The sequence below is a fragment of the Hyla sarda genome, chromosome 4, assembly GCF_029499605.1.
Source record: "Hyla sarda isolate aHylSar1 chromosome 4, aHylSar1.hap1, whole genome shotgun sequence".
In the NCBI taxonomy this organism is placed as follows: Eukaryota; Metazoa; Chordata; class Amphibia; order Anura; family Hylidae; genus Hyla; species Hyla sarda.
Window position 1 is genome coordinate 265,964,866 of NC_079192.1, and position 13,386 is coordinate 265,978,251.

Sequence of the window (13,386 nt, forward strand, 5' to 3'; positions counted from 1 at the left end):
ATCACTGACCATCTAAGTTCTAGACAACTGTCCTTTGTGCAAATATTTGTGTTACAACACAAAGTTACCTCCTAAATGTATTTTCCATATCCCCCCCCCCTTAACCTTGTTATTCTGATCATCCACAGAAGTAGTTTCTGCCTGAACCAGAGCTGCTTTTGTGATGCATCCCCTTCTTTGCTATAATCCTCTTGCTGTGATCCTTTCTGCTCACATAGTACTTTGCATACGTAATGTACTGTTCATCACCCAACAATATAGTGCCAACCTGTTTTTTTCAGTGTACTCATTTCTCCAGTACTATGTCACTTGCAAAATTAAAGGGGAACTCCTGTTCTAATTGCGGGGGTGTAAAGCTGTCTGACCGCTGGGACCCCAGTGATTTCCTGCCTGGGACACGTTTCTCCCAATGCACAGATTACTGTTGACCATGGCCAGGGCTTCCATCAGAAATTTCAGGGCCCCTTACACAGCTCAAGGACAGGGCCCCCCGTAAGTGTCGTGCCCCCATAGGTAGTTATAGTCCCCCTTGCTGCCCTCACAGGTAGTTATAGGCCCCCTTTGTGCCACCATAGGTAGTTATAGGCCCCCTGCGCCCCCATTTGTAATTGTAGGCCTGATGTGCCCCACAGACATACTGCCTCCAGCCACACACAGAATATGGATGGAGGCAGTATGTCTGTGCCCCCACCACTGCTCCTCTGGTCCAGGGCCTATGGGTCAGAGCAGTTACCCCCGGACCGAGGAGCAGTGATTGAAGCATTGAAGGCAGCCTACTGCAGTTACCTTCCCGGCCAGCCAGTTATTCACGTGTCTTCCTGGCTGCTCCTCTGCTCCGGCTCTTCTTAACTTCTTGCCACTCAATGACTGACAAGAAGAAAAAAAAAGTATCAGGCCCGGCCCCTTACTGGGGTACTGGCTGTACCCCCCTGATGGCGGCCCTAACCACGGCAGAAAATGGTGGCTGACACACTACTCCATGTATCTCTATGGGAGAGCCGGAGATATATGAATGCTGTATCTTAGGCAATCCCATAAAGATACATGGAGGGGCATGTCCTGTGGAAAGGGGATAAAATGTTTTGTACCAGAGTTCCCCTTTAAGTAAAGGTTTTAAGTCCTGCTCTATGATATGCTTCTGGCTCACACATCAGGATGATTGAAAATCCAAGAGGCTGCAAAGAACTCTGCTTGTCCAGCCCTCACTTCCTGTATTTGGTCCTCTCAAAGAGACACACAGGCAATAGCTGCATGGACAAAAATAAAGACATTTTTAACTAATGCATATTACACATATAATGGTATTATCTACATTATATAAAATGTTTTTTTGCTAACGAAAGGTACACTTTAAGTATAAAATATCTGAGTCTTCAGGTGAACAGCATTTTCTTTGACCTATAGGAAGAAAGGGCTTAAAACATTTGACAGTCTTCCCATACCTGGTAGACTAGCCTCCAAGAAAAAGATCAGGATGGAAGGTTAAGACAAGCTGTCCCATCTTTGCAGCTTACTTGTAAATCCAGTTAGGTTTTAACTGAAGCAGCATATTAAGAAAATAATAGAATATTGTAATTAAAATGTCTGTAATTATCTGCTCTGGAGAATGTCTTTTTGCTAGAATTATCCCCTGATGATAAGCTTATTGCATTGTGCTGCAGGGATCCACAGTGATCAGCTGTAATCTATGGAGGGATCCAGAGTAAGTGTTCACCTCCCATGGATTACCACTGCAGGGGAAATCAGATCAATATGCTGAGTATTTTTTGTATGAATGTTCAAGTCCTCCAGAGTCACTGTCTCTCTTTGCAACTGAAATTGCAATGTTCAATGGCTATAGTTAACATTTTCTATAGAACAACTGCAAAAGTGGAAACATACATTTCGAAGCTATAAATATATGTAATGTGTACATTGTAGGATTTTAAAAGATAAGTATCATGAAGAAAAATGTATCCCCTGTCTGAAGGATAGGGGATACCTTTTAGATCGCGGGGGTCCGGGCGCTGGTGCCCCCCGTAATCTCCTGTTTAGAGCCCCGGTTCTCCAGCACAAGAGCGTGTCATGACCCCCTCCCGAAGCAAGAGCCGCCACACCCCCTCCATAAAGCTCTATGGGAAAGCCATTGGGCAATCTTCGGCTCTCCTATAGAGCTATATGGAGGGGGTGTAACAGCCTTCGCTTTGGGTAGGGGTCATGACGCGCTCCTGTGCTGGAGAACCCAGGGCTCTAAACAGGAGATTGCGAGGGGCCTCCAGCGCTCGGACCCCCCCCCCCCCCCCCGAGATCTAAAACTTATCCCCTATCCTTTGGATATGGGATACATTTTTCTTCATGATACTTATCCTATAAACAAACCTCTATGAGGGAGATTTATCAAAACCTGCCCAGAGGAAAAGTTGCCCAGTTGCCCATAGCAACCAATCAGATTGCTTCTTTCATTTTTAACAAGGCCTCTGCAAAATGAAAGAAGCGATATGATTGGTTGCTATGGGCACAGGTTTTGATAAATCTCCCCCTTTGTTACTAATATTATAAGGTGCGATCAGTGATTACATCATCTGGTGTAAAGAATATAGCCTGGAAAGGTCGAAAGAAAAGTTATCTTCTTTGCCAATAACACAGAATGTGTATTGATCAGACATGCTGAACTTTTATTCCATGGGATTACTGAATATCATTCAGCCTGTGGATCACTTTAGTAATGGTAGTCATGTCATTGACCCGTGTGAGTATTATATCCAATGCATACTTGTTATTTCATTGAGCCAGCTAGAGACTAAGTGATTTTTAGAACTTTCTTTGTTCCTGAAATGAGATGTTGAGGTCTTTATATCATCCATTACAATTATATATTTCAGCCTTAATTCACAGCAGACACAGCTTTTCTTGGCTTCTACGTCTCCATGTGGATGAACATGCTCTATTTTATGTGACCGTCATTTGCGATAATGAGTTGTTCTCTGAACTTTAAACATTCTCATTTTCTCACTTTATCAGGTTATAATGAAACAGAGAAACTCAACAATGACAAAACAAATAGAACAAAAAGTGTACATCCTAAACTGTATAAAGCAAGAAAACATTATTAAAGAGCATTTTTTACTTTAAAAAAAGGGTTATTTTACATCCAATGGGAATCCGTCAGTAAAACATAGTTTTATTAACACAGACTATGTGTAGGACAGCATGATCTGGCTCATGTCAATACAGTGGAATTAGTCTGCCATTACCTCTCATTACGGAAAAGCATATGTTGGGTAATCATTTTTTCATATAATTATATCGAAAAGCATTGTCTACTGGTTAAATATATATGTATTGGTTTTAAAGAGCTGGGGTACTTAAAAAAACAACAAAAAAGGCATCTCTCTCTACTTGCCCCCATCCGCAGCAGCTGCTGTTTTGATGGTGCCTGGTCCCTGCTGCTCTCTGCTGCCTCCTACTTCCTCTAACATGTTAACCCTGCAGGAATGCTAGACACAAGAGTGGCCCATTCTAAATAGTGATTGGCTAAAAAGGTCAATACATCAAAGGAAGCAGGAAGTCATGGATTGTACATAGGGTTTTCCAGACAAGTCCTATAGAAAAAAAAACTATGGGGAAAACGACAATAAAATATCATACTTAGAGCATACAGCACTGATCCAGAGAAACCCTCAAAAAGTCCATAAACCCCCAAAAAAAATTAATGGGAAAGAAATATTAAGACTGTTGTTTCTTATGCTAGCCTTAGAGGTGTTGTACCATAAATAACTTATAGCACTACTGCACAGTATAGGTGGTCCCTTGCTCTGGTCTTTTCATGAGGTCCCAGTGGTCAGACCACTAGCAATAGGTTATAAATGTTTATGGCACAACCCCTTTAATGCAGAGATATTCCGAAATAAGACATGTCAAGGCATTTTAATAAAACTTGCCTAATTTTCTGCAAAAATTTATGCAAATTTTCAGGTGGTAAACCACAGGACTGCAGAAAGCCACATCTCCTCCCACTAAGCCCTACCTACTTTAATCTTCACTTTTGAAAGTTAGGAGAAAAATGCACATTTGTGACTTGAGTTACTTTCTGTGATATTTGTACACCAGAAAGCTAGCCTAGTAAAACATTTTGATTGGTCAGGGTCTGAGCGTTAAACCTCCAACCAATCACTAGAACGAACAGGGAGATTAGTGCTTCTCTACCTGGTCTCTATGCACGTGATCAAAATGATGTTATATAGAATTAAACTGGGAGACTGTCTCGGTCGTGTAGAACAGAGCTGGGAAAGAACGTGCCTAGTGCACACTACTCACAGCTCATTCAGTGTTCTCCACCATCCTATTTTTTTTTTCTAGCCTGTTTCCCCCCCCCCCCCCCCGCTACGGCACTAGCCCGTTCCCTCCCTCCCCCCGCCCCGCATACCCCGTTCCCTCATCACACTTGCAGTTACTGCAGAGTCCGGCAGCGGGCGTGCAGGGACAGCAGCGGCAACGAGGCGGCGGCGATGTGCGAGAGGAGTGGCCTCCCAGCCAGTGGCCGGGGAGCCAATGCGCTCGCTCCCGCCTGTCTGATTGACAGGCAGGGAGCGAGTGCAGCCTAACAGAAAAAGGACTGATTGCCACTCCAAAATCAGTCCTTTTTCAGTGGCCGTTTTTTAAATGTAAATTAAACCTTTTTAATGAAAAAAATAAAAAAAAAATAAAAGTATATTAGAGATATGTTGTAGTACATAAGTACTACAACATATCAAAAAATAAAGTTGGTGACAGTGCCCATTTAATCCACTGGTTATACTGTGTTTTATATCTCACTATAAACTCAGACATCTGGAAGCAATCGTAGATATAAATAAAAATAGTTCATTTGCAATTTTGCTACTTACGCTACTACAACTGATACTTTCCTTGTAAGTAATAGAGTTGCCCATTGTTTTAGTAATAACTTTTTTTTAGTACTTTGATTTAGCAATGATCCACTATAAGAAACGTTCTACAGCATCAAGGTTTTGAAATTGTTTTGTTCTTTTTGTGCTTACAAAAACCACACTTTCCAAATGCCCATTATAAAGGGGTGTTTCTGGCTCCCCCACAAAAGATCTAATGTAAAAAGTTACTTACAAACAGCTGGACATTCTGATTTATTCTGGAAAGAGGATTCCGGTGAAAAAAATAGTATATATATATATATATATATATATATATATATATATATACACATATATACTGCCTCCAGAAAGGTAAACATATGTGTAAACTACTTCTATTTAACAATCTTAATCCTTCCACTACTTATCAGCTGCTGAAGTTGAGTTGTTCTTTTCAGTCTGACAACAGTGCTGACACCTCTGTCTGCCTCAGGGACTGTCCATAATAGGAGCAAATCCCCATAGCAAATCTCTACTGCTTTGGACAGTTCCTGAGACAGACAGAGGTGTCAGCAGAGAACACTTTTGTCAGACAGAAAAGAACAACTCAACTTCAGTAGCTGATAAGTACTGGGGGGATTAAGAATTTTTTATAGAAGTAATTTACAAATTTGTTTAAATTTCTGGGGCCAGTTGATATGAAAAAACTTTTTTTCACCAGAATGCCCCTTTAAGGCACAAAATACAAGCCCTTAAGTAGATTTGCAAGTTGTTAAAATTCTTTTGAGCAATTTAGTTATATCAAGTGTTGGCTGTCTTATACAGCACCAACAGGTATTTACCTACAGTCCATAAGTAAAATGTGTTACCTACATATTGTTACATTACTTTCACCTATACCACACATAGAATGCTGTGTACAGTACTGGGCACCGGTGTACAGGAAAGATATAGTGGAGCTGGAGAGGGTTCAAAGACGGACTGTACAGAGATCTATCCCATGATCTATTTATACGCAGGACTGTATCTATAACAAGGGAGCATCCTCTACGTCTAGAGGAAAGAAGGTTTCTACACCACCACAGACGGGGGTTCTTTACTGTAAGAGCAGTGAGAATGTGGAATTCTCTCCTGGAGGAGGTGGTCATGTTCAACTCGGTAAAATAATTTAAAAGGGGTCTGGATGCATTTCTGGACAGTAATAACATCGCTGGTTATGGCTACGAGATTTATAGGGACAGAACGTTGATCCAGGGATTTATTCTGATGCCATATTTGGAGTCGGGAAGGAATTTTTACCTCTAGTACGAGGGTTTTTTCCTTCCTCTGGATCAATTCAGTAGGGACTGATTAGGTATATAGGTTGAACTTAATGGACTCTGGTCTTTTTTCAACCTTATGAACTATGTTACTATGTTTCTATTATTCTTAACTAGTAGTTTATCTCTAATTAGGCAGACAGGCTGCTCTAGTCCCTTGGAAAGCTAAGTATTATCCTCTCTGGATGTCATTGTCCCCAGACCCTATTGATAGCTTTCCCAGAAATAGTTTCAGCTTTCCCAGAAATAATGGTTCACACAACAAGACAACTGCCAAAGCCTTAATTGAAATCAGGGACATGTTTGTATTAGGGAAATGTTCTTTAAAATGTTGTTTTTATCTACAGCATCCACATTGATCACCTTACATATTCTCATAGGTGCACAAGCTACTTACAAGGAAGTATCAAAGAGGGTGCATTGCTAAGAAGCACCTGATGCTCCCCGCAGACGGATTTTTACACACACGCGCATGTTTTTAATAATTTAATAAGGAATGGCTTTACTCGCAAAACTAGGGCAAGGTGGTGCGAATTGTGCTTACGTTTGTCAGATGCAATTTACAGTGGCTGTCATTTTTACACACTGTGGCACGCTCTGTGTGACACTTTGCTGGAGGCTTTTCAATTATATGCAAATTATACAAATTAGGAGTAGTTTATGCAGATTTGGAGAGTCTACCCCAGTGCAGTAATTAAAAGGAAGGCATAGCAAATAAAATGCATGCTAATGAGATTCTGCAGGACAAACTTTTCCTGTTCTTTACAGTACTGTCTGTTGGGAGCTGGAAGGAAAAGGAAGAAGTGACAGTTCTCTTTTATCCCCAAACACTTGACAAATCAAATGTTGGTGAAAGAAGCCAATAAACATGTATTTTATTATTAGCGAAACCATGATAAACAAGTTAATTAACTGCATGTGGATGTGTCCCCTCGCTGCTTTCCACGTGATCTATCACACTTGCAGATCAATATGGAGATCTTAATTGCTACAACAAGGGAGGAAAAGTAAAGTATAGCTACTTCAAGGCTGCCAACAGCTTCCCACAGGGTGTGCTGGATCAACTCCTTCTTTTACATATTAACATAACTGAGTTGAAAAGGAAACCCCAGAGTTTAGGTGTGTGTCAATAGAATGAGGCAGTGCTTAAAACAGTTTTCTAACACTGGGTGTGTGTTCTTCAGAATGTCATACCTGCTCTACCCTATAGGTAAGAAGAACACATAGCAGTGCTGTTGCACATTGGAATAATAATATAAACAGTAACCTTGTTGCTGCCTTTTAAACTTTTTTTTTCATTGAATGTCATGTGATCCACTCACAACTGTCTCCCATGTGTAAAGTAAAAGTGTCTACTGCACATAATGGAGTCAAGGACTCCACATACACACAGTACTGCTTAATACAGTGTTTCCCGATGAGGGTGCCTCCAGCTGTGGCCGAACTACAACTCCCAGCATTCCCGGACAGCCCCTCCAGCTGTGGCCAAACTACAACTCCCAGCATTCCCAGAAAGCCCCTCTAGCTGTGGCCAAACTACAACTCCCAGCATTCCTGGACAGCCCCTCCAGCTGTGGCCAAACTACAACTCCCAGCATTCCTGGACAGCCCCTCCAGCTGTGGCCAAACTACAACTCCCAGCATTCCCAGACAGCCCCTCCAGCTGTGGCCAAACTACAACTCCCAGCATTCCTGGACAGCCCCTCCAGCTGTGGCCAAACTACAACTCCCAGCATTCCCAGACAGCCCCTCCAGCTGTGGACAAACTACAACTCCCAGCATCCCCGGCCAGCCCCTCTAGCTGTGGTCAAACTACAACTCCCAGCATTCCCGGCCAGCCCCTCTAGCTGTGGTCAAACTACAATTCCCAGCTATCCCGGACAGCCCCTCTAGCTGTGGCCTAACTACAATTCCCAGCATTCCTGGACAGCCCCTCTAGCTGTGGCCAAACTACAACTCCCAGCATTCCCAGACAGCCCCTCCAGCTGTGGCCAAACTACAACTCCCAGCATTCCCGGCCAGCCCCTCTAGCTGTGGTCAAACTACAACTCCCAGCATTCCCGGCCAGCCCCTCTAGCTGTGGTCAAACTACAATTCCCAGCTATCCCAGACAGCCCCTCTAGCTGTGGCCTAACTACAATTCCCAGCATTCCTGGACAGCCCCTCTAGCTGTGGCCAAACTACAACTCCCAGCATGCCCAGACAGCCTTCGGCTGTCCGGGCATGCTGGGAGTTATAGTTTGGCCACAGCTGGAGGCACCGTGGTTGGGAAACACTGGCTTAATACATGCACACATATGATGGGAAGATGAATTACAATGGAAATGTCATGTTTTACATTTTGACACATGAAAAGGCTTCAGGTATTGTTGCTGATATTGTTGGAGCAGTAAGGATCCTGCAGTTTCTATAGCTGCATATCCTTGTTATTTGCAGACATAGGCACATGGATTGGATATGGGGGGTGGAGAGAGTGGGAACAGATTAATACAAAACAAATGGGAGAGTGAGGGTGAAGCACAGACGGAAACCTTTCAGTCACTGTAGTAAAGGAGTGATATTATTAAGACATGGAGATGGTGGGGGGATCTGCTCACTACCGCTGGGTGGGTGTTTTTATTTCATGTCATTATACAGTAACCTTAAAGGGATACTCCGGTGGCAAACATTGTTATTATTATTATTTTTTTTTAAATCAACTGGTGTAGGAAAGTTAAACAGATTTGTAAATGATTTCTACTAAAAAAAAATCTTTACCCTTCCAGTACTTTTTAGCAGCTGTATGTTACAGAGGAAATGCTTTTCTTTTTGAATTTTTTTGTCTTGTCCACAGTGCTCTCTGCTGACACCTCTGTCCATATCAGGAACTGTCCAGAGCAGCATAGGTTTGCTATTAGGATTTTCTCCTTCTCTGGACAGTTCCTGATAGGGGCATCAGGTGTCAGCAGAGAGAACTGTGGACAAGGCAAAAAAAGAAATTCAAAAAGAAAAGAATTTCCTCTGTAGCATACAGCTGGACGGGTAAAGATTTTTTTTTTTTAATAGAAGTCATTTACAAATCTGCTTAAAAAATTATTGGTATCTTCCACTGGAGTGCCCCTTTAAGCTTAGCTAAGGGAGCACACAATGGGAGACCTCTGACAATCAGTTCTATAGAGCTTTCTATATGACATGCTGCACATTAGTGTACATTAGTAGTGTGGATATAGTTACCTTCTTTCTCCATGAATCACATAAGAACTCCTGAAGAAGCCAAGTAATTCGTTTTCTATAATAGCATTATAAATGATCTTCAGGTTATAACTTTTCTGTGCCTCCAGGCTTCTGTTTAGAACAACCACTAAAACCTGGTTGGGTGGATAAGCAAAGAAGTTGGAAACTTTGACATCCCCTGCCACCCTGTCCTCTGCTACTTGGACTCTCTCCACGTTTATCCTGTGAGCATGGACCACAATGTATCTGCTGGAGTTTAGACATTCAATCTCCACATTGAGTTCTCCAGAAAAAGTAAAGTTCTCCATGAATGCAGTGATGATCAGGTTATAGTGCAGTGGTCTCAGGTGTGTGGGTAATCTCAGGTAAGTCCAAGGTTTCCAGTCTTCTTCCTGGTCCTTTTCCTGCAGATGATTGGTCCCATCCCCAGCATCCTTACCTACCTCCAGATTTTGGTTAAACCTGGCTGCCTCCTGGCTGCTGTTAAGTGTCCTGGTGGATCCATCTGGGCATTCCTCAAACCGAACACTGAGGAACACTGCAATGGTAGTCACCACAATGAGAGCTAGAATAGACAGAGCAAAGCCCAGGACTAGCTTCCTGTGAACAGTGATTTGTCTCTCAGTGGTCCTTGGTCTGACAGTCACCGTGTCTGCCCACTGGTCCTGCAGACCCCTGCCGTTCCTCATTCCGGGGTCTTGCATCACCATGGAGCTGTGAAGTAAACTGTTCTTCTGTCCTTTATTGACCAAATCCATAGCAGTTCATCCTGATGCTCCAGAGAAATGGAGGTAGCAGACGATCACTCTGCATTGTAGATGTCCCACGCCAGGACTTGGAGCATCACCGACCACTTCATATTCTAGAAGGAAAAGGATTTAGCATTTAACCCTAATGGCTGCATTGTCTTTACTGGAATCCTTCGGGGTCTACTTGATGGGACTGAGCAGGAGCTGCAGGAACTTGGGAAGGAATGGCTCAGGTTCTGGACAAGCCACTTTGTTTATAGTGGGAAATTCAAGGCAACTCTGTGCTTATGAGGGGGAGGAGAAGTGACAGGACTGCATGACATTTCCCAGAACTCCAATCGTAGGCAAGGAAAGCACACACACTTCTGATTGGGCTGCTGTCCCCTTCTCAGGAGCAGAACACACATCCAAGCTAGAAATCCATCCCGGAGAAGTTGCTGTGCTTCCAGCAGGCTCATGTCCTAGAGCATTCCCATCTGGCCAGCACAGCTTTCCTGAGCACTCCCTACACCGTGGATGCGGATTCCTCTTGCAGCATCTGCTCTCCTCTGTGTCAGCCAATGCCAGGGACAGTGGACCAGGACTGCTCAGTCACCATGATCCAGGCACAATGCTAGCAGGCAGCAGAAGGCAAGGCAAGTGGAACAGTGTGTGGACTTGGATTTCCTAGTGATGGGAGGTTAGGAGAATGATACACGAAACACCCAGCTCGCTGGAGTGAGTGTATGCAATGAGCAGGGAAGATGCCCCCACCATCTGCATGTCTCATTAATACCCCTCCTATACTCCACTGGCTGCAGGGTTCTCCTCTGTACCTCTCCTTCATCCTCATCCCCCTCTTCTATTTATTTGTCTTAATCAGACTGTTTCCTATTCTTTCCCTCCCCCATATCCAGTTCACCAGCATATGTCTGGCAAGAACACAATATGCAGCTAGGGAGAAGGTAGGTTCTTTGCTGATACAACCTTCCTGATGTGTCAGATCATAAGACATTGTATTTCTCTTGTGCTCTTTTATCTGCCTTTTAGATGTGATGTCTGTAAAAATATTATTTTATGTATGTAATCAGGCATCAAGTATGTGTGGGGTTTCAGGATGAACTGCATTCATTCACTAGACCAGTGTTTCCCAACTAGGGTGCCTCCAGTTGTTGCAAAACTACAACTCCCAGCATGCCCGGACAGCCTTCGGCTGTCCGGGCATGCTGGGAGTTGTAGTTTTGCAACAGCTGGAGGCATCCTGGTTGGGAAACACTGCACTAGATGTAGTTACTTCACACAGTTTCCTAGCTGTTGCCATTGTGTGTATAGGATGTGACATTATGGTTTAGACTGTGACACCACAAAAAAAAAATATAATAATAATAGAATTTGAACATATCTGATTTTTGTTTACATCCATAATAAAGCAGACAAAGTACCAGCTTCAATTCAGATGAGCAACAGTAGTGATATGTGCAATGTCTTTCTTATTTTCTGAAATTCAAACTGTTTCTGGGAAAGCTGGGTGCCAACCAATGTAACCACCATTTCTGTGCAAACAGGCTTTTTACCCAACTTTCACATCACTCAGAAATGGCATATTGTTCAGTGTCACTACACCCTCTTCTGTATCGCATAACTAAACAGATTAGTATTGGTGGCCATATTGGTTATTATCAAGATTCCCCACTTCCCAGAATACATGCAATGATGAAATGGATTGGGCATAAAATAAATAAATAATATTTATAAAGGAAAAAAAAATAATAACTTATCAGCAGAAAATCTCTCCTTCTCTGGTTCATCTATCTATACATATATATATATATATATATATATATATACATATATATATATATATGTGTATATATATATATATATACATATATACATATTATATATATGTATATATATATATATATGCATATATAATATGTATATGTACATAATATGTATATATATATATATATATATATATATATATATACATATGTTGTATATATATATATATATATATATATATATATATATATATATAAGTGTTATATTAGCTATAGCCTAAATCTTTAATGATCACTTATGCTTGTTTTTACTATTTTTATTTAGTGGCGCCATTCTCCGCAAATAGTGTTTGCATAGAAGATCTTGCAGCCACAGGTCAGGTCCCAAGCGGTCAGAAGCACCCAGTGTAGAAGGCAGAAATATTTAATCTATGTATACAAATCTCTCAATAAGAGCTGTGCTTAGAATAGAAGAAGCAGCTGCTACCTCTATTGGGGGACAAATGAAATCAGTAAAAATATATATTTATATCTCTAATTATATCACATCCAAAGGCCTGATCCTAAGTCAATGCTACGAGCCAGGTCCTGTTATACAGGTCCACATTATCGGATACAAATATTGATTCTATACATTGGGAAAGATTTCGCAAATCCTGTGTAGAGAAAAAGTTGACCAGCATCCCATAGCAACCAATCAGATCGCTTCTTTCATTTTTGAGAGGCCCTTTTAGAAAATAAAAAAAGAAATCTGATTGGTTGGTATGGGCAACTGGTCACTTTTTCCCTTGCACAGGTTTTGATAAATCTCACCAGTTGTGTGATTAAAAAGAAGCAAAAAAAAAAGCAAAAAAAAAGCAAAAATAAACAAACAAACAAAAAAAAACAGCTTATAATTGAAAAATTGGGCCAAAATGACTCATTTCCACATTCAGAAGCTATTGGGGAGATTTATTAAAATCTGTGCAGTGAAAAGTTGACCAGATCACTTCTTTTATTTTATTTTTCAGTTTTTTAGGCTTTTTTATTTTTATTTAATAAAGAAGAATCTGATTGGTTGTTATGGGTAACTGGTCACTTTTTCCTCTGCACAGGTTCCCACACAGTATTTTGCACCATTTTTTGGACCATTACATAAAAGGTGCTAGATTTATCATAGTGGTTCATACTGTTTATGTGGCATACATGGGTTCTCTGCCATCCATTTGCTCTCTGACATTTCCTCTTTGAGAGGGCGGAGTATCATCCTTCTTTTCATGCTCTATATCAGTAAATTAGAACACATTAGATTAGAGAGAGAGAGAGAGAGAGAGAGAGAGAGAGAGAGAGTGAGAGAGAGAGAGAGAGAGTCAGTCTGAAACCTGCCAGGAGGAATCTGGTGTGACTCTATAATTTACATAGGAGTCATCCAAACAGGAGAGACTAGTATCCTGTCTACCCATCAGAGCCCATAATTTACTGTTTTTCAGACTAGGAATCATGTGACTCAGCTACA

At 41.7% G+C, this 13,386-nt stretch overlaps 1 protein-coding gene across 1 annotated transcript in view; it reads right to left on the minus strand.

The window, feature by feature from the left end:
* Positions 1-10,805, minus strand: part of TRHDE (thyrotropin releasing hormone degrading enzyme) — a 670,942-nt gene extending 660,137 nt beyond the window's left edge. Inside the window, exon 1 of the mRNA XM_056574110.1 lies at positions 9,380-10,805. Coding sequence (XP_056430085.1) covers positions 9,380-10,137 — 758 coding nt within the window. The 5' untranslated portion in view covers positions 10,138-10,805. The remainder of the gene's footprint in view (positions 1-9,379) is intronic.
* Between the last annotated feature and the right edge of the window lie 2,581 nt (positions 10,806-13,386).